At 41.4% G+C, this 24,738-nt stretch overlaps 3 protein-coding genes across 8 annotated transcripts in view; 2 read left to right on the plus strand and 1 right to left on the minus strand.

Annotated features, from left to right (window-relative positions):
* ube2j2 (ubiquitin-conjugating enzyme E2, J2 (UBC6 homolog, yeast)) overlaps positions 1 to 5,004 on the plus strand; it is an 11,027-nt gene extending 6,023 nt beyond the window's left edge. For all 3 annotated transcript variants that reach the window (XM_046075912.1, XM_046075911.1, XM_046075913.1), the window contains 5 exons: positions 1,629 to 1,669; positions 1,840 to 1,942; positions 2,064 to 2,202; positions 2,303 to 2,383; positions 2,480 to 5,004. In XM_046075912.1, coding sequence (XP_045931868.1) covers positions 1,629 to 1,669; positions 1,840 to 1,942; positions 2,064 to 2,202; positions 2,303 to 2,383; positions 2,480 to 2,770 — 655 coding nt within the window. In that variant the 3' untranslated portion in view covers positions 2,771 to 5,004. The remainder of the gene's footprint in view (positions 1 to 1,628; positions 1,670 to 1,839; positions 1,943 to 2,063; positions 2,203 to 2,302; positions 2,384 to 2,479) is intronic.
* Positions 5,005 to 5,122: 118 nt separating this feature from the next.
* Positions 5,123 to 6,566, plus strand: LOC123987222 (E3 ubiquitin-protein ligase TRIM32-like). Its single transcript, XM_046075916.1, has 3 exons — positions 5,123 to 5,399; positions 5,517 to 5,910; positions 6,042 to 6,566. Exons 2-3 carry the CDS (start codon positions 5,591 to 5,593, stop codon positions 6,127 to 6,129), a joined length of 408 nt encoding a protein of 135 aa, XP_045931872.1. The 5' UTR covers positions 5,123 to 5,399; positions 5,517 to 5,590; the 3' UTR covers positions 6,130 to 6,566.
* A 4,293-nt stretch (positions 6,567 to 10,859) lies between these two features.
* hipk1b (homeodomain interacting protein kinase 1b) overlaps positions 10,860 to 24,738 on the minus strand; it is a 16,740-nt gene continuing 2,861 nt past the window's right edge. The window contains exons 3-18 of one of the 4 annotated variants that reach the window (XM_046076520.1): positions 22,042 to 22,233; positions 21,717 to 21,898; positions 21,477 to 21,600; positions 21,050 to 21,169; positions 20,764 to 20,850; positions 20,420 to 20,604; positions 20,167 to 20,317; positions 19,884 to 20,070; positions 19,450 to 19,568; positions 18,160 to 18,294; positions 16,936 to 17,087; positions 15,658 to 15,729; positions 15,198 to 15,368; positions 14,781 to 14,995; positions 14,575 to 14,687; positions 10,860 to 12,285 (exon numbers count right to left, since the gene is read on the minus strand). In XM_046076520.1, the coding sequence (XP_045932476.1) occupies positions 11,842 to 12,285; positions 14,575 to 14,687; positions 14,781 to 14,995; positions 15,198 to 15,368; positions 15,658 to 15,729; positions 16,936 to 17,087; positions 18,160 to 18,294; positions 19,450 to 19,568; positions 19,884 to 20,070; positions 20,167 to 20,317; positions 20,420 to 20,604; positions 20,764 to 20,850; positions 21,050 to 21,169; positions 21,477 to 21,600; positions 21,717 to 21,898; positions 22,042 to 22,233 (2,649 nt within the window). In that variant the 3' untranslated portion in view covers positions 10,860 to 11,841. Of the gene's footprint in view, positions 12,286 to 14,574; positions 14,688 to 14,780; positions 14,996 to 15,197; positions 15,369 to 15,657; positions 15,730 to 16,935; positions 17,091 to 18,159; positions 18,295 to 19,449; positions 19,569 to 19,883; positions 20,071 to 20,166; positions 20,318 to 20,419; positions 20,605 to 20,763; positions 20,851 to 21,049; positions 21,170 to 21,476; positions 21,601 to 21,716; positions 21,899 to 22,041; positions 22,234 to 24,738 lie in introns of all 4 variants that reach the window. The other 3 variants (XM_046076519.1, XM_046076522.1, XM_046076521.1) reach the window with 3 other exon arrangements.

The following is a 24,738-nucleotide window of genomic DNA, read 5'->3' on the forward strand; positions in this document are numbered from 1 at the left end:
AAAGAACGAACCCTTAAATCGGAATCCGTGTATGGTTCGTTCTTTGATTATTTGGTTTTGAAACGAAATAATCAAAGAACGAACCATACACGGATTCCGATTTAAGGGTTCTTGGTTTGTTGCAGTTTGCACTCAAAAAAGTATTCACACTAAAAAGACATTTTTCAGCTGATTTATTTTTTGTTTCTATGCATTTTCACCTACCAAATCACCACAATAATTCTAGGATGCCTAATTATTTTTACATAGAGCAACTGACGTCAATTCCTGTATTTTTTCATATCGCAATATATATTAGAGAAAAGAAAAATATTGCAATGTCAATATTTCCACTAATCGTTTAAGATGTACTTTTGCTTGGCGCCCACACCGTCTGTACCGGAATCAGCTGTATAAGTCATGACTATGACATTACAACACAAACTTACGGCCCAACCAGACGGAGAACAATAACAACAAATGCACTTGTATACAATTACATTTGAGAATTGTAGCTTACTTTTGCTAGCCTTCAACTCAATAGTCATGATTTCAGTTAAATGCCAAAAGTTGCTGTTACTGTTACCTTGTTTGGTCTCCGCTCTGTGGACTTGATGCTAGACCGGGTGCTTTCAGATCATCCAGAGGTAATGGGGACATTGTTTCTGGAAAGACAGACGTGGGTGTTGACATTTTTAAAAGTAACCACAAGTGAAATTTTGGTGGCTAAAACTGCATGGCCAGACACCACTAGAGGTGGCGTGTTGGGGCTGTATTTTTAATATTTCCTCTTCCAGGTAAAATCATTATTCCAGAGTATCCATGTCTTTTATTAATATTATGATGTGATTGTAAGTGTGCCACTGCCAAAATGAGTCATTTTTCCTTTCTTCCTGGTTCGCTGATGTGATTTGTTCACATGCTTTAACATGCCCTCAGTGGAATATTTGCAACGGATTATGCGACACTACAGGTCATGGCATTTCTTGTGGGGGGGGGTTATATTAATTAAATATATCATATCAGGCATATTATTCTAAATATGTATCTCCCCTCGCTATCAGTTACATATTTGTTCAATAATTTCTCATGGTCATGTTCAGGTATTTTCTGTCCTTGTACTCTGGATGGGGGGTTAGTTGTAGGTGTACTTTTATCTTGGCCTTACCAGACATGCGCAGGAAAGGAACCAAATAAGTTTGTTTCATTGCCAGTGTGTGCTGTTTGTTTTTATTTAACAAGGTAAACCTGGTGAAGACAGTTAGAACCTTTATTTGGCTAGAGCAGAGAATTCAAAAATCTTTCATCTCGGTCCGTGCATCACAGATCGACTGCAGATAGACTTCTTGTGATCTGAAAATATAAAAAATATAAATAATATATAAATATATATAATATATAAAATATAATACTCGAGGTCCCGGGGATGTTTTCTGTTGTATGATATGCATCTTAACCACAAGACCAGGGTGCTCCTGAAAATAAATGACTATGGAAAAGAAAAAAGAATTAAAGGAAACATGCAGCAGAGTCTGATTCTGGGCTATTGCTAGCACGTTAATGCAGGTCTAAGGACGGAGGTTTAACCAAACGTGTTTTGTTTGTAATGATGTTGCTAAAATTTAGGAAATCTTCTCTGTCTTCTTCAGGCACTATGTAGTCAGAGGTCCTGAGAAAACTCCATATGAAGGTAAACACTTAACCGACACCTACTCCTCAGCATCAGCTGCTTCTTTTAATGTATTTTGAGCATGTTGATTGCTGCTGATTTCTGCAGTTTTGCAAATAAAATCTGAGACGTGATCTGTAACCATGAGTCATGTTGCCTTGCCCAGAATCTCACAATATGTTTTGTCTTAGGGGGATATTATCATGGAAAACTCGTATTTCCCCGGGAATTTCCTTTTAAACCACCAAGCATCTATATGATAACACCAAATGGGAGATTTAAGTGTAATACAAGGTAAGAATGTCCTTTCCTTTTGGTGAATTAAATGAGAATTAAGGATTTTAAGAGTTTTTAAAAAATGACTTGGTCATTGTTTTAGAACTTGTCTGTAACTTTGCCTGTTTTCCCTCCACAGGTTATGTTTGTCCATCACAGACTTCCATCCAGACACGTGGAACCCTGCGTGGTCTGTCTCCACCATCCTCACAGGTCTGCTCAGCTTCATGGTGGAGAAAGGCCCCACCCTTGGCAGCATTGAGACCTCAGACTACACAGTGAGTACAAACATATGACCGTCAAAGCAGCACGCGGTGATAAATGACCTTTCGATGTCGTAAATATTTAATTATTTGCTTTTTATTTTTTATTTTCCAGAAAAGACAGCTGTCAGCCCAAAGCCTGGCCTTCAACCTCAAGGATAAAGTGTTCTGTGAGCTGTTTCCTGATGTAGTCGATGTACGTGTGAGGTGATCTCTAACTTCTTGTCGTCTTCCCTCTTCTTTCTTTTTTGGCGGCCTAATATCCTCCTGTTTCTTTCCTTCCCTCCACCAGGAAATGAAGCAGAAACAGAAGGCCCAGGAGGAGTTAAGCGCCCGCACTCAGCCTCTCCCCTTACCCGATGTGGTGCCTGACGGGGACCCTCAGCAGGCCCACTACGGCCTCCCTGCCCTCAACGGAGGGCCCGTCCCGCTCGGTGGCGCCAACCCCGCCCCCGGCCTGCAACAGGCCAATCGCAACCATGGACTTCTAGGTGGTGCTCTAGCCAACCTGTTTGTGATTGTAGGCTTTGCGGCGTTCGCCTATACAGTCAAGTACGTGCTGAGGAGCATAGCCCAGGAGTGAGAGGAGCTGGTGTTGTAGGGTGGCGCTCCCCCCTGCAGGTGAGCCAACTTGTGGACTCCACATTCTACAAACACACTACGTGGGGGAGGGATGTTCAGTCCTGGGTTTAAACCCCTCCACGACCACCACCACCACAACCACCACCACCATGGACTTTGGAAGACGGAAACTCAAAGCCGACCCACCCAGGGAGGATAGAGAAGAGGGGGAGGTGGGGGAGTGGACGGGAGTGGAAGTAGGGCCGGGGGATTGGAGGGGCTTATTAAAACGGTTGTGATCCACTCTGTGCTTCAGTGGTTTATGTCTACAGTAGGAACAAACTTGGCTCATGGGTTGTGGAAGAGTGTAGAGCTTAGGACATGCGAACAGGTCATAGTTTGTTGCACCATGCTGGAGGCAACCACACACATATGCTTTACTGAGGGGACCTTAAACGCATCCTTGTTCTCCTGCACTCATCACGAACATTACTGATAAAAGCTTCTTTCTGACACTAGTAGGTCATTCTCAAAGCTCTGACCGGGTCACATGCGCAGCAGGTATTTCCTCTGCAGTGTTACCTGGTTGCTCATCAGATCATTAGAGGACTCCTCAGGCTGTGACTTGATGTAATTGCAGCTCCAAACATTTTCATAGTCAAAAAGGAGAAGCAGAAAGACCTGTCGTGTGTTTCTCATAATCAACATCGTTCATTTGAAGTGACCTTTTTTTGGTATTGGGAGTCACTCTTCCTATTTATGCATTTCTGTTGAAGAGCACCAACACATCCAGTTTAATAACCTGAGGCTACAGTTCTCTACAGCTGTCAGTTGTTTTCCTAAGAAAGTAATGATTTCCAGATGAAAGACCACAGACTCAGATAATCGCTGTATAGCTTAGTAGAGCTGCAATGATTCCTCAGTCAGTTGTCAACTGCTAAATTAATCGCCAACTATTTTGATAATCAGTTTGAGTCATTTTTAAGCGGGGGAGTCTAAATTCTCTGATTTCCTCTTTGACAGTAAACTAAGTACCTTTTGAGTCGTGGCCAAAACAAGGAATTTGAGGACGCCATCTCAGGCTTTGGGGAACACAGATCAACATTTTGCACCATTTTATAGACCATGCAACTCGTCTATTACTCGAGAAAATATAGTCACTTTTGAAAGATTGGCATGCCTACACTGTTTGAGGTTTCATAATGCCACAGGTAATAAAAAAGGAACAAATTGAAGTTCATGGGAACTGTCTTAGATCATGTTGAGCAGGAAATGGGAGCACAGGAATATTTATGATCTGATTTCTGAACTTGAAAGGTCAGTAAAGTAATCAGTGAAAAATGTCAAGAGGAAACTACAGGTAAACAAAAAAGAAAACCAATATATGCAACAACAAAAAAAAAAGCAAAACCTAATACAGGTTCCAAAAACAGTATGAAACAATGTGATGCAAATAGAAACTCGCACACTTGTCAGTACTTGTTATGTGTGTCATAGGGTCTATTTTCTGCACCATAGCTTACCCCTGATGCATAAAGTAGTCTTACAACAGAGTACTGAGAAGTACTTCTCTTTTTATATATCCATGTTGATAAAAACCATAAAAACACAAACCTGTTCTGGCAGTCTGTGAAGAGCTACTGATACAGGGTCTGTTCTCAACTGTCAACCCATGAGCCAAGCAGTGAACCCAGTGTCTGCACAGAAGTAATTAGAGACCAGTACCTTTTTTAAAAATTGGCTTAGCTGACCAGTATAGCGCCACTCTATATAGGTCCAAGTATGGAGACACGTGAAGAGAACCAACATTTTGTTTCTGTATATTATTTTTGACCATTTTTTTCCTTGTGTTTCGTTCTCTTTATTTATAGAAACAGACTGGGCTAGTAAGGAAAACGTCTATTGTTTGCAAAGCAGGGCAGTGCAGGCAAACAGGATGACCGGCCATGGCCCCGGGTTCACATAATTGCTGATAATTTACTGTTGTGCATTGCATTTAGTAAAGATGGTTCTACTGTGTATCTAATGTTTCAACAGAACAATGGTCTGAAAGCAGAAGATTTGCCTTTTTGTTCTTTCTTGGCACCATCTTTAAAAAAAAAAAAAGAAAAAACATACTGCTGATGATGGGAGTGCGATTGTGTGATTATACAGCAAATGCCCAAATTTCCATGCTTCAGTTATTCTTGTGTGACATTGTATGTTTTCATAGTAAATGCAAATAAATTACCCTGCTTGGCAGGGCATTTTACTTTCCTTTTATCTGCTTCTGTGAAAAATCGTACTTTAAAATGCCCATGCCAGTTTTTAAATATTGAGGTCAACGATTTCTTTTGCTCCAAATAAAAATGTCATATAAATCAAATTGAGATTGTTTACCAAGGCTATAATCTTTTGATTAGATAACAAAAGAGGCTATGCGCGTTTACGCTCATCTTGTTGCCTGCGTGCAGTTCCACAGAACACTGTTTACCTGAAGGCAGCGCTTCCTTGGAAATGTCAGAGTCCTCCTGTGACAGGATTGGTCACGTCTGCAGGGAGTTGTTTTTAAAAGAGCCCAACATAAGAACAACAGCCACAGAAAACCTCAACCAGTTCAGCAGAAACTTTAGCTTAAGTTGTAACGCAGGGGACTCAAATCAATCTTGAAAGTAAGTACTGCTCTAAAATGGCTGCTAGATGCTTTTGTATTGTAGTAATAATGAGTATTTGATGAGCTGTAGTCCTACTTGATACTGACTTCTAATTTGTCTCGTTGTGTTCTACAGGTTGCCTCTGGTGAAGGGAAACACTCCGCTTCCAGTCTGTCCTACACCCTCTACATCTACATTGCTCAGTCACCATGTTCATAAATGAAGAGCTCGAGTGTGTCGTGTGCTGCAACGAGTACTCACGCAGCGACCGGATCCCCCGGGTCCTCCACTGCAACCACACCTTCTGCGCCCCCTGCTTGGAGAAAATGGCCAAGCTGGACGGCGGCATCCACACCGTCTCCTGCCCTCTGTGCCGTTGGATTACCTGCACACGATCCAGCCTGACCCTGCCCGGGTCCCTATGGGTCAACACGGAGATCTGGGACCAGATTACAGAAGAGCCGAGGAGGAGGAACGACTCGGTGGAGAGTTGGAATTACGCAAAGACCCAACTCATCAATTCACAACTGTAAGTGTCCTTCCAAACCGATCTTAGCCTGACAGATTCTGTAAAAGCAATTCACTGTGTAATGTCAGCACCATCATTTCTGCAAACCTGGGATCTAAACAAATCTCTTTCTCTCTCTGGTCCCTCTTCAGCCCTGATTCAAGACATGGTTTCATGTCTACGTTTCAAAAAATGTTCAGCTGCGTGCTGCTGCAAGGACACGAGATGGAACGCTGCTGACAGTTTAACAGCCAAAGAAGTGAAAGCGGCTGCTCCTCTTTCTCGTCTCGTTTGAGACCTGATGAATGCGGCAGTGCAAGACTCCATGCGCTGTGCATGATGAGTGAAGGCCCGAACAGCTTTGTGCGTGTGAAGTTTAGTGAGTGTTGAAAGTTAGTGTTTATGTTTAACTTGAAAGCGGTTTTTAAAGGGCAGCAGTGACTGAAAGTCAGCAAGCCTTGATCTGTGAATATTTTTAAAAACATACTTTTGTATAGTTGTTTTTTTTACCATAATATGAGTAGCCTAACTGCAAAATATCAACTAGAGAATGCAAAAGCTGAAGTGAATACCCCGCAAGTATGAAGAGCTAATTGAAAGCATTTAGAGCACATATTTAAGTGGTATAATGTTGTGATTAATTGTAAATTGTAGCTTGTTCTGAAAATATGTATACATGTGTGTATATAGTATGCTCTTATCTTTTATGCTCTTATCTTTTTTTGTATTATTCTTTACACTTGTTAAAGCACTTTGTAACTTGTTTTTGAAAAGTGCTCTACAAATAAGGATTATTATTATTATTATTATAGTCTCACTTTTTTTGTCACTTTGCCCAGCTGCATTTTGATACCATCCAACAAAATCAGCTCTGATGTGGATCTGAGGATCTGTATTTCCTTCGCTGTACTGAACTGAACTTAAAGGATCCTTATCCTCAACATTTCTCTGAACTCTTGAGCACAGTCTATTCAAATGTATTTATTTAACATAAACAAAAATGACTTTTGATTGTTAACTGAGACATTTGTGCACATTCCCATGTTAAGTCTGTTAAATGAACCTTATCTGTGAAGTGAAGCATTACTGTGTGGAACATGAAGAATAATGTGCAAGCAGCAAAGATGGGCAGCATTTTAATAAAAGTTGATCAAAAGTACCTCCAGAGTGGTGTCCAGTGTTTATTGATCTTGGCTGCAGTGGGGAAAACAGTAGAAACCATTTGTATTAAGATGTTTTCTCCTTCATGTAATCTGTCAGATGGAAATCATGAATCTTAAATCAGCACAATTTATAAAAGGAAGATAATAGTGAAAAAAGCAAAAATGCCTGTTATTATATAACAATTAAAAAAATGCACCATTTGTACCATAAATATGTTGAATTTCTTGCATTAAATATGATGAAAACTGGGCAAGATATATCTTCAATCATTCAAATTTAAAATTGCAATAGATTGCAATTGAAATAGAAGTGTTAGATATATTTTATGCTCAATTAACATTATTTTCTCACAATTACTAAATGTTTCAGCTTCTCAGTTGGACTTTTCCTTGTTTTTATGATTTTTCACAAGTGCATCTCCCCAAACTGTTATTACATATTTTTAAATTATTTATTCAAAGTAAACCTTATAAGGAAACTTAACATAAGCTGAAAATTATTTTTTTAAACCCAGGCTTTAGTGTATTTATATTATTTTAGATATTTAAACAAAAATCTCATTTCACTATGTGCCATGTCTACATTAAATACAGGCTACTACTTCTTCCACTGCCATCAGCCTGTTAGTGGAGTATTTTCACAGTGTGCTATTAGGACTTTTAGATAAGTAAAGGATCTGAATACTTCTTCCACCACTGACTATATTATGCATATCTTTTGTTTACTCTATTGCCTTTTATTCTGTGCTATATCATTACATTTCACCTTAAATTATACTTATATCCTGTAGGCCTACTCTATCTTACTGCACTATATCATACTATATTATGTTATAATAATGTGTGTAATGTGATGATAACATTATATATGTATTTATTTACATATTTGTTTACTGCATAATGTACTACATCATATCTCAATAATAAAATGTATTAAGAACTAAGTTAATTACATAATCCTAGTATATAATACACTGTACACTGTTTTAGCTGACAGTATCATATTACTCTTACATGTTTTATATTTTGCTAACTTCGCTGCTACTCATTCACTTAGCTTGAGACATTTTTTCAAGTGCAACACTAGTCGTGGGTAGTTTGTATATTATTGGTCTTGTAATATTGAGTTTAAACGCTCTTGTACAGTTTCTTTTTTATTTTATTTTATTTACTTTATATATTTAACTTTACTTTTAACTATTATTTGTACTTCTCTCTGTCTTTGTGCTGCTGGAAAACTTGATTTCTCGTCTGGGGAATCAATAAAGGCTGATCTTTTTATAAGTAGGTAGTGTGTTTAATGTTTACCAATATTAGGCCTATATGATTCAGCATGACTGACATTACTTTATGTATAAAGCTTTGACTTTAAAGTCCTCCCACACAGGGTTCTCTATAAATTTGTCTGCTTACTCAGAGACAATACTACTACTTGCTAAGTTAATGTAGGGGTAAACCGGGCGAAAGTAACACGGGACGAAAGTAACAAGGCGATTTTCTCAGAGCCCTAATTGCATTTGCAGTCCAAGCTGTGAGAGCACCTTCAGCATGCAACCCTTGATAAAGCTGTCAAATATCAGGTGATTTCGTCATCGTTTCCCGCGGTAGTCTCCGGAAAACTGTTTTTGAGCACGGTAAATAAATTTCTGAAGCGGGACTGTTCTTCGAATTACAAGTTGTGTCACTCGTTTCATGTGTCACAGTAATGATTAATTAACAGGTTATTTAGTGCTTTAACACACCCTAAAGTTTGCCCTGTCACAGTTTTTCAGTATAAAAATAAATCGTGTTTATATCTCAGGAGTTCCAGTCGGGACTAAAGTAGGCCTAACACTTGTTACTTTTGTCCCGCTTAACCTGACCACAAGTGTTTATTTTGTCCCGCTGCTAATGTGGTGACTTTCTCTGCGTTGCAGCATGTATTGAAACATGTTTATGTTATATTATACCAACAGAATATGCCAAGAGTGAAGGTCAGAAAGACAGACAGAGGTCTGATTCTGCACGATGTATGTGAGACGGCGTTTCTGGACATCTCTGTCAGAAACATCAGTCTCAGGGCAGCTGCTAAGTCGCATGGCATATGCCATGTCACTTTGCTCAGGTACTGCAGGAGGAGGGCAGAGACCAGTAGGGAGAAGACCAGACCGCCAGGGTACAGATCACATTCTAGAGTCTTCTCTGTGAAGAAGCTGCAGGCTTACATCAAGAGGGCAGCTGATATTTATTTTTGGCATGTCGCCTAAGGAGGTCAGTAAGCTACAGTTGTTAAAAAACACTCAACATGCAGCTCACTCACACTGCTCTTACTAAAACAATTTTAAAGTCATTATGAAATGTGAAATTTGTATTTGCTCTTAATAGCTTATTCGTTTTTACCTTATTTTTATTTACATTTAATCCATATCTTTCTACATTATGTTTTTTCCATTTTTTCCACTGTCTCTGAAGCTGCTGCAACATGCAAATACCCCCAGTGCAGGATCAGTAAAGTCTCTTGTTTTATGTTAATCATCAGGTTCATAAACAATGTCCATCTTACCATTTCCCCCTGTTTTAGGTGCACACATTTGCATATTTATAATTTATCCTTAATATAATATGAAATATTCTAAACAATTCAAGTTTGGGCCATCAGGTTACTTTTGAAACTGAATATTTAAAATAAAAATGTAATTAAAAAAAAAAATTATGATAAAGGACAAAAGATGTTTGCAGTTACAAATTAACAAGGTCACAGTCATGTTTATTTATTAAATACAAGGGTGGTAACACAAAAAAATCTAGCTTGTATTGTTGTGTTACTTTTGTTCCAGCTGACAGGGTCAAAAGTAATAATGTGCCACTTATGTTTAAAGTAAAATTATACAGCAGTCATTCTACATTTGTGCAAAATACCACCTGATATTGATAGACCACACCTGTGAGTTAGTGATCACAGCAATAATCTTTGAGACCTTATCCTTTAAAATCATTTTTTTCTGAAAAAAACACAAAAAAAACCCGGTACTTTCGCCCCCGCTCTCCCCTACCCTGTAATTGTCTGCTTACCAAGTTTTGTCTTTACAAGTAAGCATATCCAGACAGAGTAACACAATGACTCTCCGCAGTTTGGAGGACAGTAAAAGTAAAAAAATAATAATGTTAGACATTTAAATGTCAGAATTCGGGTGAGAAATAATGAAACACATTATGAATTTGTGGTTATTTTATTGAAAACAGTGACAGTGGATTATTTGAGCTGAAACCTTTTTTCCCTGAATTAGTTCTACCGAATAGCCTCTTAACTATACTATGTTAAGATGAAATAGTTAAATACTCAGACATTACAACACAAAACGTATGCAAACACAACAAGGAAGGAGTTACTAAAAAGCTTTCATAACCCACAGATTCACCTCCTTTAAATAATGATGGAGGCAGGAAAAGCTGCTGAACAGCTGTAAGTCCGTCTTCAGTCAAGACCCAAATGTGTGACTGTTGTGTCCACACTGTAGTAATCCATGTAAAAACAATGAATGTCAACATATATTCAGACAGGACTGAAGCCAAAATGGCCACTTTTGCACATTTTCAGCAGGAGAATAAGCGGTGTGAGTTTAGTGGACAGCAAAACCTGTGACTGACTTAATGTGAGACATAAATGCTAAAGTGAGACATTAAGTAACTGACCTGAAAGCCAATTTGCTAACAGATTGCATCAGTCATTGTACAGCAGTGTGGGTAGTTTGATAAAACAGTTTGATAAAACAGAAAATTGTTTTTTTTCCTCCTTCCTTCTTTTCCTCAATATAAAACAGTAATAACTGGCCTTAAATCCATTTTTATTAATGAGCAGGTCCAACACAACCAGGAATCACAGATAGAGATTATTTTTTTCGGTCCATGTGAAACTGGATTTTTTAAAATATATTTTAAAAAAGAGAAAGTAAGGAAGTTAATTAATTACTTTTCTTCTTTTTTTTTTTTTAAACACAATTTAAAAACAAAAGCTTTTCACGTCATTCCTTAGGATGGTGTTCCCACTTCATTAATACATTCAGCACTCAGTTAAAACAGGTTTCTATTGCATAAGGACATGATTAATCCAGCCTAGTCACTAACAGACTATCACATGTGCACTTAAATTAACATGTATCCATCACAGTTTTCATCACATCTTTCTCTTATTCGACATCTTCATGAACCTCTCTCTTCCTACCTCACACTAACAGAACATAATTTAAACATAGTAAAAGACATACTTGTGAGTAAACAGACATTGGTACAGTCATTATTATGTCAGCTAAAAACACAGGGCCTCACTAGATTAGTGTAAAAACTTTAGAACAAGGCTCATGAAAAACAAATTGACTTGTAACTCTGTTGTCAGCGAGCCCTTCACCAGCCTTGTGAGTCAGGCGTCTAAAAGCTCGCCTAAAGTGTCACCGCAGTTTGTGACAGGAGCATAATCTCTCTTCACACAAAACCTCAGGATAAAACAGGAGTAAAATACATTAACACAATGCCTTAATTGTACATCTGGATTAAGACAGGGATAAAATATGGGCTATAAACAATATTTTTAAGGAAAAAAAAAAAAAAACTGATACGATATCAAACAATGTTTTAAAAAAAAAAAAAACACAAACTGTCCAAAAGAGCATGTAGATGAGTTAGAGTTGAAATGCTGCCTTGGATTCAAAAGCAGCAAACAAATAAGTGATCAACAGTTCTATCAGAGATACAGTTAAAAATGTCCCTTTGTGATAGTATGTGGGGAATGAGATTTGTGTGTGCACGTGACTCCCTATAGGTAGGGGTACTGTGTGAGGCGCCTTGGGCTCAGCTGGTAGGCACTGTAAGCCTCAGCCCGGGGTGTCACACTGACGTAGGGAGAACCGGTGGCAAACTGATGCTGGTAGGCTGCGGGGAGGCCGTGCAGCAGACTACTGACAGAATCCTTACGATTGGCTGAGTCCCTCCTAGAGGAGGATGAGGTGTATGTTGCTGCATAGGCGGACGGGGAGGGACCGTGGCTGCCGTGACCACGGCCCAGCAGCTGCTCCATGGCCTGAGAAGCTGAGGAGAGGGCGGTGGAGGCCGGGTAGGTGTACAGGCTGGGGCCAGGGGCAGTGGCTAGCTCGGAGAAATTGTAGTGAGAAGCCGAGGAGGCCGGAGGGAACGTCGTCTGGCGACGCAAAGATGGGTCACTGTGGGAACGCTCCTGAGATGAAGAAACCACGGGCTGAACCTAAAAAGAAAAGACACTCAGTATTCATGCAAGAACCAGAGGTCAGAACATCACTTGTACAGTAGCCTATATTGGTCAGTTTCCTTTCTTTAGAGGATTATAGACTACATGTTTGTTACGTCTGCATAATCACATGGATATATTTTAACTGTATCGTGCATCATTTTAGACACATTTCACAAAATTCATCCTGATCTATGTAGAATTTTAGTTAGGGATGCACCGAATGTTCTGCCACTGAAATTAATCGGCTGAAAATAGCCCCAAACAAACAAACCCTTCCGGTGTTCGGCCTAATAAGTCAAAAGACTGCAGAAATTTTACCGAATAAGTACGTTGACATGTGGGCAGTGTGGAAGCATTTTAAAGTGTCCAAGAAAGACGCAAAAAATCGCTGTTTGCAGACGCTGTTCTGCTGAATTGTCTCCTAGCACATCCACTCTATCTGTGGCTGACTTCTTAGAAAAGGAAACAAACTCTCGTTTCTGAGAAGGCGATTAAGCTAGCCGCAACTAAATTTGGAGTGCATACGTATTCAAGCCTTTATGGTAAATCCACTGAAACGGCCCAGTGCAAGCTGACCGGTAGGTTAGCGACTTTATCCTGTCAGTTTCTCTCTTTACAAAGACAAGTGTTGCAGTACGCGATATGAGAACCACATACAACATTTACCAGATGGGTCGGACTTGATGAATTTAGAACGAGGATACACAAGTGACAACATCCGGTTTCTAAACTGCATGGAAATAAGATTAACTGGATTATATTCACAGAAAGTATAAAACACATGTGTCTATTAAAAGGTAAATGGACACATGTAATTTAATTTACTGGACCCTCTCGGCCCTCGAACCCACCCACCATAGTATCTCTAAATCCTGTGGGAAATACTGAGTAAAAAGCACATTTTGACTATTCAATGGTAAAAAAAGATTGCCAAAATAAATGGAAGAAATTAGTGATGGCAAGATGAAGCTTCATGAAGCATTGAAGCTTTCCATCCAATTGTTTCACTCGTGGGCCGAAGCTTCACGGTGCCTCATTTGCTCTAGTGTTCCATCAAGTGGACAATAAATGTAAACAGGCAGAGTGATTATAATGGCACCACGGCTTTGGTGTGTAAAGTTTGAATTGAATAAATTAATGAATGATGTTTGTGATGCCAATACATAAATGATGAACTTATTAATATGGTGTCTGTCTTTAGGATACAATGACAATTTGGTTTCTGCCAAGAATTTTCATTTCGTTGCATCCCTAATCTTAGGAAGCTTCACCAAATTTCAAAATAAGGCTTTGTGGGTTTGACTGCACAGCACCACGGACCACCCCGCTGGCGGGTCAGTGACATTTAAAAAGGTTGAAGCAGCTAATGCTTCCAAGCATTAAAAGATGGACTCCAAAGCTTTTTGACTTGTGGCCCTTTCTGGCCGAGTCATGGTTACTTGGGACCTCATGTCACAGGCTGCATTCTGTTTACGAGCAGTTCAACATCAAAAGCTTTCTGTTTCCTTCTCAGAATGCCTCAGTCCCAAAGTCATTAAGAGGTTAACCTCTCCACTATTTAAGACAAATGGTCAGAAATTAAGAATATTCTATGTAGCAGACATTCTTATTTTTAATCTCTCCTGTTAACAATCTTGTTACCCCGTAGATTTATCTCTTGACCCCTTGAGTTGGTTTAACCCCTTAGACTGGAAGATGACGTTAACGGCGACACATAAGACAAGCCCTTATTTTGAGTGAGCCAGCATTACCAGCAGGTCTCATTAAATCCCAGATAACACGGATATTGTCACAGGAGGTGGCAGATGTGTAAAAAACAGGTCATTCAAGCTGTCACCTGCTATTACATTGTTTGTCCAGCAGACAGCACTTTGGACTCACCATGAATCCCAGTTTGTTTTCCCAACTCCACAGTAAATATGTTTGACACTCAGTGACTCTTTAGTTACCAAAACCACCTTTTTGGTGTCCTACAGGTGCAAACATCCTATGCCTGACATGTCTTTTGCAACTTATGACTGCTGTTCCTCCGTTTCTGCATTATGTGACATGTAAATATGTTCCAGTCTGTAATTCATTAACCAATTTACTGTTCCGGTAAATTATAAAAAAATAATAAAGGTTTCCACCCTTTCCCAGTAAGTACTTATTTTGTCCACCTCCTACGCAAGTAAATGCAGTTCTTTGTCAACATGTCACAACATTCAGAGCAGTTTAATGTAATTGCACATTATTAAAAAGCCACATCAAATGTAAAAAACAAACCCATAAAGGAAGCCTCACCTGACTGAGGTTCAAGGGGTGTGACTGGCTTGGCACCAGCCCATGACGCTCCACACTTTCCCCTGAACTGCAGGGCTGTCTGTTGGATGATCTCTTAGGCTTCATGTAGTTCACTGTGAATTAAAAAAAAAATAATTTCACACCCAAAATAAAAATGCATTACTGATAATGCGCAGCTGATAACACAGTAGATGAGTGACTCTCACCAGTCTCTAAGCGTCCACGTGAAACCGCTCCTCTCTCAGAGCCCTGGGTTTTGACTGAAGGTGCTACCACTGCCAGAGACTTGGCCTGACGCGATGACATAGTGCCAGCTGGGATCAGCGTGCGGGGCAGAGGAGTCAGGGGACTGGCTGTAGAGGAGTCCGAGTCGTGCACCGTCACACAGCTGATGACGTTTGTGCGCTGACTCAGACCAACACTGTGTAAACAGAGAGACAGTGTTTTTCCCCCCCTCACAACAGAATGAGACTGGTGCATCAAAGTAATTCAGTCTAAATGAGTAAAGCCCTGGTCTGGTCTATTGAGTCAAACAAGCCCTGTTTTTCCATCGGACCTGGATGTCAGAGGCTCAGACAAAAAAAAAAACCCCAAAAACATGCAGACAAGTATCTTGCCCTCACCTGGCGGGATGGAACTTGCGCTCATCCTCTGTGTCGGTGTCACTGTGAATAGTGATGATGCTGACCGCCGGGCTGGGTGTGTCGGAGATGATGATTGGCTGGGACAATGTGGCGAAGGAGCTGGGTGGGGTCACACCGGTGCTGCTGAGTAGTGATGCAGTTGATATACCCCTAGACAGAGAAACAAAAGCAAAAGTCGAGTTTCTCCCTCCAAAAAGAAAATCTGATTTCAGCTGTGATGAAAAATTCAGACTATAAAAAGGAACGTGGCAAAGACATTATCTATCTGGAGGAATTATTCTTTAGAAAAACAAAATTCTACATTGTACCACATTTTAAGTGCTAAACAGTTGTTGGATGTACTTTTGGTGTGACAGCAGCTCTTTTTAGCCATCTGTTATAAGGTGTGACAGCTTAAACCCTGATGACTTAAATCAAGTAACTGCAGGGTTCTACCAACCTGTTCCTGTTCTCTACACGTCTGGCTTTCACCTTCTTCCTCTCCTGCTGGGTCCTGGCTTGGGTTGTGCTCCTATTAGGAAAAATGACGACAAAGATGACATTAGTGGTGGACGCCACGGTTAAAATTAAAACATTAAACGTAAAACGCAAAGAAAGCAAACTTTTCTGACGTGTTGAAAATGATCAGAAAACTACAGTATGTTTACCTTGAATATTAACTACCTATTAATTACTACATTTTCTTCAATTTGTCACCATTGCATCTTTCTCACAAAGCATGTTGCTCCCGTCATTGTACTTATCCCTAACAAGTCAATATGACGACAAATTAACTTATCTAAAGTCTCACCCCACTTAGTTACGGTCGCTGGGTCGGACAAGATTGACAAAAATGGCTGGGTGCTGCAGTGTGTATTAGATCGTTTCTGGGCGTCAGGGGATATAGCTTCAACAAGCCGACAGCAAGGACTGCAATATGTGATGGAAGGGCATATTCATAATGTTAACTTTTATGAGCAAGGCAAAACGACGCAAGTTTAGACTCATTCCGGTCTTAACCAAAAAGGGAGAAGCCACACAGAGACGAGACTGAGGATGACAGGATTATCAGTCAACGTTGCTCCTGCACTGCTGGTGTCCCATATTGCCATTCTGGGGACCAGTCATGTACTCTATCCAAATAAACAACACCAAAAGTTACTTTGGGACAGCGAGTCTGAAAGATAATATAAACAAAGGAATGTTTGACTTTATCTTTTCTGGCTAATGATAATTCACGTCATCTTAAAAATATGTCGGCAACCAGCCAATCTGTCCTTTTGCAAATCTCGTCACAGAAACAAGGAAGAACAAAACCTGGCTGACGTTGGGTGAACTGCTCTTGATGTATCTGTATGTTAACTAGCAAGTTAGCTTGCATTTTGCTAAGATGAGCTAAGATGTGACTATATCCAGTGTAATTAGTATCGAGTGTAGCTTTTACAGGTCCTTCAGCAACATCTTTTAACCATATACAAAATTTGGTTTTCCCTTTAACATAGTCTAGCTTAAGCATATCTTAGTCCAGAAAAGGTGAAAGTTCACCGACGCTCCGCCAGGCACCAAGCTCACTCAACTGGAGCTACTGGTTGCATATGATCATTTTTACTACAAAATGACAGAAGTCATATCAGCAAGTTTTAAATCTCTGAGAAAAATGTAAAACTACAAGACGCTAGTTCACATTTATGGAGCACTAATCAGACTGTTTGGACTTAACAGCTGCTGACTGACGCACCTCCAGCTGTGTCCCTGCTGCATGGAAGCATCAAGTGTTTCCAGGGGCGATTCAGCAACACTTGACTGGTGGGCAGAGCTGTGGATGGCCACACTGGGGACCTGCTGCCATGATGATGGGATGAGGATCTGTTGGGTGCCAGTGGGCCAGGCCTGCTGAGAAAAAAAACAAAACACAGACACTTGTACTTCAGAAAATGTAATATTAAGGATCAGATATTAATGAATCAACACAAATGATTTGACTGCTGGAATGGGCCGGACAAACTGAGCCATGCTGAGAAAAAAAAAACCCAAAGACCAGAGACAAACCAACTGGCCAATCTCTTCTGCAGGCAAAAGCACAAAGCCAGATAAGCTAGAAATCTTTACCAAGCCATTCCCTTATTATAGCATTGCCCTGCAACAAATGCACAAGATGATATCATGCAAAGCACGAACAATGAAGCACTGTAGACAGATCAGGTATATAAAAAAAAATAAATAAAACAACACACACACACACACACACACACACACACAGAACGATGGTGCCTGTTAAAGAAGAAACACTGAGAAAGGAAATTAGTTTAGTTCACTGATGCCAAACAGTCTGCTGATAAGCTGTATTGGGGGGGGGGCATGCCGCATGTTCTGGGGCTGGAACAAAAGATGTGCGTCAAGAGAGTCGAGCTGTAGAGCAGGGATTTTAGTGGGTTTTTGTAGCTGCAATCTCCTTTGCTGAAAACAAGGACAGGACAAGAGAAGCTGCAAGCAAAGCACAGACCAACTCAGCAACACATGCGCTCCATGCCCTCAGCACACCTATGGGGAAAGACTGTGGGGGGAGGGATTGAAAACATCTGAATGGCAATGGTGTGGGGTGAGGGGGTGGGGTGGGGGTCCTTTGGAGTGGAAAGAGATGTACATTTTGTCAATTCGATTTAATGTTACAAATGGGAAAAAAAAAAAACTGAATACCAAAGAGGCCACTTATACCAGACCAAAAACACAGATTTTCCTACAAAAAAATTTGTATCGACCAACTGATTCTGACAATCATGACAAGTCAGCATGTTAAAAGGCAAAATAAAGGAACTTGATGCATGAAATAAAGAGTAACCCAACATGTGGCACAGAGGGAACATCGCAAACAGATGAAAAGAGTGGGGCAGGAGAGAGTCGGCATTGTTAGTGTTCAAGGGAGTGTGCGTGTCTTTCTCCACGGATGTCATTGTTGCTTTACCAGCACTGTGGCTGTGTGCTCCAGGAGGGTTGGCCGACCCACCCCGGCGCCCAGCCCGAGGGGCAGAGAATACTGGGGGGCTATGCCTGCTGAGGGTGGGTGCAGGGTGGCCACCATCAGGGGTGTGCAGGAACCCTGGAGGAGGGAGGGAGGATAGTGGAGGGGAGCGTTAGGCTGTATCTGATTTAGGGGAGGAAAAAAAAGGGGGGGGGGGGGGGGGGGACAGCAGATAAAACCAGCTGCAACGGAGTCTCATACACTGGTACAACTGACCTCTGCAGAGTGCAGCGATAATTCCTAATTTTAGCAAACAGCAATTAACTAGCTTCTTGGACCAGATGAGCCTTATGCATTAAACATCTGGCCTCCATCCCAGATAGGAGACTGGGAATAAAAGAGGCCTGGCAGTCCAAATCAATCCTGGAAGCAAATCCAAGGCAAGACCCAATCAGCAGAAACACAAACAACAAAAACAGCATGGACTAATCAAATCTTTTGTCATTTCAAACATCACTGGTAAACTGCACTTAAATAAAACATCTCCACTGAAAGAAAGCATTTTCACTCAAAATGTCTCAACCTGGTCCCCACTAAACATTGGCTTGCTCTGCTGGCAGCAGAAAGAGAGCGGGACCTGAAAGGAGATCCCCACAGGGGGACTTCTTGGATGCACTCAGTGTACCCATGAATGCACAAAATTGAGCACCATTGCTCTCAGCTTGGTGCTAATGACGCGGCATCAATTATAGATGTCAGGTTTTTTCTGAAACCCTGAGTTTAGCTTTCTGAATAACAGATGACAAAAATATGTGCTCATGTGCCAAGAAGATGTGTAAGGAACTTCTGGTGTTGTCACATCACAAAAAGGTGAATACTTCTGAGTCACCTTTACAGAGGTGTAATGCTGAAAATCTACAAAACCCTTCCCACAAGCAAGTCAACCTACAATACCCCGTCCTAAAGGAGATGTGCATGTGATGCAGGTTCGACCCACATTGGACCCTTTGAGATGAGACAGCAGTCACTCTGCTTCTCACTGTTTACAGACATTCCAGTCTGAAGTGCAGTTCCATATACTACAATGAACCAGAGAGATACACAGAATAACACCAAAACATTGACCCATAATAGTTAAGTATCAGTTGCACTTCTTTCCATCTGTCCATATAGACACTCCCTCTCTCCAAAAAAGCAGGCAAATACAAGTTTCATGTCTCTTCTTGAAAGACCACAGTAAAAATTACATAAATTCATTTTATGAAACCATTTTCACAGACATCTGAAGCTTACCTGTGTGAGCATACTTGGCTGGATCTGCAACGACTGAGCAGACTGGTTCTGAGGTACTATGGGTACAGAGTTCTCCATCCTCACAGGGAAACTGGAACTCTTAGTGGATGGCTGTAGACCTGGAAAACAATTCCACACAAGCGCATCACTGATTAACAAGAATCATTTTACATGCACAGCAGAGACCCCTTCATCAGAAAATATCCCTGGTCCCAGAAACAAAAAAAGTGGGATAGTGCAGCCTGTACTCATCTCATTCAGGTCTCTGATCGCTATCTACACAGACATGCCTTCAATTTAAGGTAATTAACAATAATCAAATTGTTGGTCGAGACAGCCCAACACCAATCAAAGTGGAGGATGCGCTGCATAAACCACCATGGTTTCTTCGCATTTGATAAGCCCTTCCATCCATGTGTTTTTTTCCCCTTTACCTTGAATAGTGGAGGGTGGGCAGACGATGAGAGTCTGCTGGAAGGGTTCTGTCTGACTACACAGCCCAGCAGGACGCGCATTAATCGGGACACTCTGTTGAGCCAGTCCGGGAATGTTGATGGTCGCCTGCTGGTACAGAGCTGGCTGGTAGTTCAGCAAAGGCACCGCTCCCCCCGCAGAAGGCACCTGTTATAGAAATCACCAACACCAATGATTAACACTAGAGGGGTTACAGGTCACCTAAACAAGTGTAAGAACGTGTGGAGAAGACATGAGTCATACCTGGTTATGCTGGTTGAGTTGGCTACTGAAGGTGACAGTGAGGTTGCCCGCTGCAGCGCTGGGCACTGCGTTGTTGGAGTACAGGGATTTGCCACTATCGTAGGAGCTCCGGCGTTTGCAGATCTCCATGTTCTGGAAGCAGGACTTGACGCTGGAGAGGATGGAGAAGCAGCCTTTCAAGACTCAACCACAACCAGCATGTATATGCAGCATTGCCTAAAATGACATCTTCACATCTCTCACACACACTTACTGGGAACTGTGGGGGTAATCCACAAGGTGGCTCATTGTGACGAAGGGGTGACCCAGAGTTTTTGTAGGTGTGATCCTTTTGTCAGCATCCAGACGGAGCATCCGCTTCAAGAGGTCTATAAACTCTCGTCTATCAGCTTTCTCAGCCAGCATATCCGTCCCCTCCAAATGAGACGACAGGTTGACCTGGAATACGCAAACACCCAAATGGGTCAAACAAACAATACAAGGTACAGGTATTGTGATTTCATGTGCTGGTGTGTGTGTGTGTGTGTAGTGTTTGTGTGCAGAGTAAAAACAGTGTGTGAAGCTAAATTAGATGTTATGAGAGAGATGGTCATCTACCTGCATCATGTCATCTAGACAGTTGAAGATATACTTCCTGGCCTCCTTGGACTTGATGCCCATCTCCATTTCATGCTCTGCTGGGGTCTGGAAGATTGAAACCACTTCTGTTTATCCTAATGTGCCAAAACTACTACTTACTTATAAAAAACAGTTAAGTGATACGGCTACAGCTCAAATCAAATAATTAAATCAGAAGGAGCTTCAAGACTAATATATTTAGCCATTTTCTGACATCCCTAATAATGCTTAACAAGCAGTAGGATTAGTATGAGGTTATATGAACCTTAAGCCTCCAGAGTGGGTAGCTAGAGTCGGGTCCTCGATTGAAGAAGCGGCTGGTCTTAGTGCCAGCGCTCAGCAAGTACTCCGCAGGCAGGCCTTGGGTCTGAGAAATGTAACGGATCTGGACACAAAGAAAAACATGATAAGGAATCCAAGTGAGAAAAAACAGTAAGTGCCATGGATATGACTTAAGTTAACTGACTGCCTGAAATACCCTTACAGTTTGTTCTTCTGCAGCACTCTGGTATCTCTTGGCTTATACCAAAACTAACAGCATTCAATTTGAGTTTCTACAGAGTACCTACACCCTGCTACCAATTCACAACTTGCATCCTGTATTCGCTCTCATAGCTTAGCCTTTTCCAGGCATTTGAGAACCCCCCGCCCCCCACAGATAAGGCCTGGGAAACACTAACATTAGTACTGACCTGGTCGTACTCGGAGGCTCCAGGGTAAAGAGGCCAACCCAGAAACAGCTCAGCAATCACACAGCCCAACGACCACATGTCAATAGCCTCGCAGAAAGGCAGACCCAAAATGATCTCTGGAGCCCTGGACAGCAAAGAGAAGATTAAAAGGACTAATACAGAGGACCCACAACTGAGCTCTTAAGTAACATGGCTTATTTGTCATCACTCCCCCTCATAAGATTACAAGGAAACATGTACCTGTAGTAGCGAGACTGTAAGTAGGTTGAGCAGACAGCTTTGGACACATGACTCGCTGAGCCAAAGTCAATGACCTTCACCCGGTAGGGCTGTCTAAGGGGGTCGACCAGCATGATGTTCTCAGGCTTCAAGTCTGCATGAATCAGGCCCAGGCTTTTCAGTTTCATCAGCGCTGTAGCCACCTAGAGATACAAAACACAAACATTTATCCATCGGTAGTAATAGGAATGAAAACAGGGATATTTTTGCATTTAAGGTTTGTAGTAGCAATAACAAAATAAAAGTAATATGATTATGGTTCAAGGTTAAACATAGATGAGCCAACCTGCTGTAGGATGGGTCTGATGTGCCGTAGGGGGAGTGGACTGAACTTGCTATGCTTGAGGAAGTCATACAGGTTCTGCTCCAGCATCTCAAACACCAGGCAGGTGTGGCCCTTGTGTTGGAAGCATTCGTATGAACGCACAAAGTTGTACTCATCCGCATTCTCTGCACTCAGCCGGTTCAGGATTCCCACCTTTTAATGAGAAACAGATTACTCCATGCAACTTGCGCCACCTCGAGTCAGCTGCAATTCAATTTGATGGCCCTAACCAACAATAAACTGGTAGCATCTGTAGGAAGGTGGAACCCATGTAAACACAATAACTAGTTTCATAGTGTAACTGACCACTTCAAAACACAAATAAAGTCTGTCACACAGGGGAACAGTGCCAAAAATTTGCTTGGATCTTAAGCTGCAACTACACTTCCTCAAAAAGTGCTTGTTGGATGGTCAAATAGCTCCAGAAAACCAATTGCCCCACACTTTTTCGTGTACGGATTGGTAGGGGGACTGTGTGCACCTTTGCAGACGTGAGAAAAGGAGCCAGAGCCTTCTCTTTATAGCTCCCTTTTCACTCACACGTCTAGCTTTACACTGTGGGGGTCATATACCTTTTTCCCTCCACTCTATTGAGTTATTTATGTTTTGTGCATGTAATAGCTTTGCAAAGTGAAAAAGCCCAAAGTCCAGCCCAAAGGGAGTTCCCATCTCCCACAGAAAACACTGCTCTGTACTGCCTGAAAACAGCTCATTTGTAGGCCAGCCCCCCCACCCCGTTAATCGGCTAATCAGTCACGCCCTCAAAAACACCGGTGGAAAAACAAACCTAGCTGCAGCGCAGTGACAAGACATCTACCTGCTGCCTCTCCTATCCCTTCCAAACACTAGCTACCCTCCAGGCGGTCAATGAACATAAAAGCTTGATTTATACTCCTGCGTCAGGTCTACGTGCATAGCCTATGCGTAGGTACGCACATAGACATGCATTTATACTTGTGTGTAGGTGTCTCCGTAGCTCTGCATATACACCACCAAATGCTAGTTGGCGGTGGTGCTACAGCGTCCACTGTGTTGACTTTTGCCGGTCGAGCAGGCTAACTTCTGCTTTAGCCCTCAGCTAACGTGAATGGGGGTAAAAATGTATAAGTAAGGCTGTTCAAATGTTATCGATTGGATCGCATTCTGATAGTGAAACAAGTCCTTTCACTCTGGTTGTGACAGTCAAATATATTGATCCGTGTTACAGCCGCTGGTTTGGCCGCTAGTAAAGTTTACTTCAAAGCATGGGGCACTTCGGCACTGCGAGGCTACCAGCCCGACCAATCACAGTTCTTACGGTCCACGTCGCCTCAACGTGTAGTTACTAGTGCTGGCAACGATTAAAATTTTTAATCGTGATTAATCGCATGATTTGTTATGTGCAAAATTGAATAATGAATTGTAATGTAGTGTATGTATGGTATGTACACAAACGTGCAACAACATGTGGTTTGCAAACACTTTACACAAATAAGGTGCTTTTTACCAGCAGTATTCCCTTTACACAGTAGCAATAAAATATTTCTTGTAAATCTCAAATTATTATTATTTGATTTATCAAATCAAACATAAAACAAAGCTATTTGCCACTACCAGGGCATTACCCTTTATCTAGCTTGTGAAAACAGGTTACCATCAGAGTCCAGTTTTCTTGGGTTTTTTCCCTTATCAGGTATCCGCAGAACCATTTTTCTTTAATCAGGGATCAGCATGTTCTGTAGCAAGTTTCCCTGTTAAAGTTAGGTGAAGTGGTCGAGCACAAGGCGTAGCAACAAGTGGGCACGTTCCTGTGTAACTGTCGCAGTCATGCTTGCCTCATGCACACACTCGCCACCTAAGTTGAATTGTCTTGAACTATTTGTACTCGACGCGCAGCACAAATCAGAGAGACTGATCCTCGCTGTTTGTGAGTGTCCAGAACCTATTACTGTTCCCCGCAAAACTAGATGAAGGCCTATCAGGTGAAGTTATGTAGCCTATAATTTTAATTTAAGTTAAATAAGCTACAGCTGTGTAGTGCACAGAAGCCGTTGCCATGGTTACTCTCCATAGAAAGCCTACCATTTACTCGCAGAGCGCTGTCTTACTTCTCCCACATGCTGCATCCCGCCTGCTGAAGACTCCCTCCACTGCTGTTTGGGTTGGTGATTTGCTGGCTGATCAACACCCTGCCCCTCCTGTGACCCACAATTTGACTGTATTTGTATAAAAGGAGCCAGTGAGCGATAACACATTAACGTGCCCAGCCCTAGTAGTTACATTTTTGAAGAGTCGCATGTCAGGCTATAGCGTAGGCGACGGCGTAGGTACGGTGTTACGCAGAGGCTATGCTGTCGATCTTCGACGCAGAAGTATAAATTGCACTAAAGTTGTTACTATGATGTAGAGACATTACACAGTTAAAACTTTATGTATGAAAGATACATTTGTTACAAATTATTAACTCACCACTCTGAAACTCTTGCTCCAGTCCATGTTGCTAAGCTAGTAAGGGGAACATATACCGCACTGAACTGAACCCATGTTTACAGGACCCGCCCCACTCTGCTTCTGATTGGCTAGTAGTCCTTAACTAATTTTTTTTTTTATATATTTATATATATATATATACACACATACACACACACACACACACATATATACACACACATACACACA

The sequence above is a fragment of the Micropterus dolomieu genome, linkage group LG18 (assembly GCF_021292245.1).
Source record: "Micropterus dolomieu isolate WLL.071019.BEF.003 ecotype Adirondacks linkage group LG18, ASM2129224v1, whole genome shotgun sequence".
Lineage (NCBI taxonomy): Eukaryota > Metazoa > Chordata > Actinopteri > Centrarchiformes > Centrarchidae > Micropterus > Micropterus dolomieu.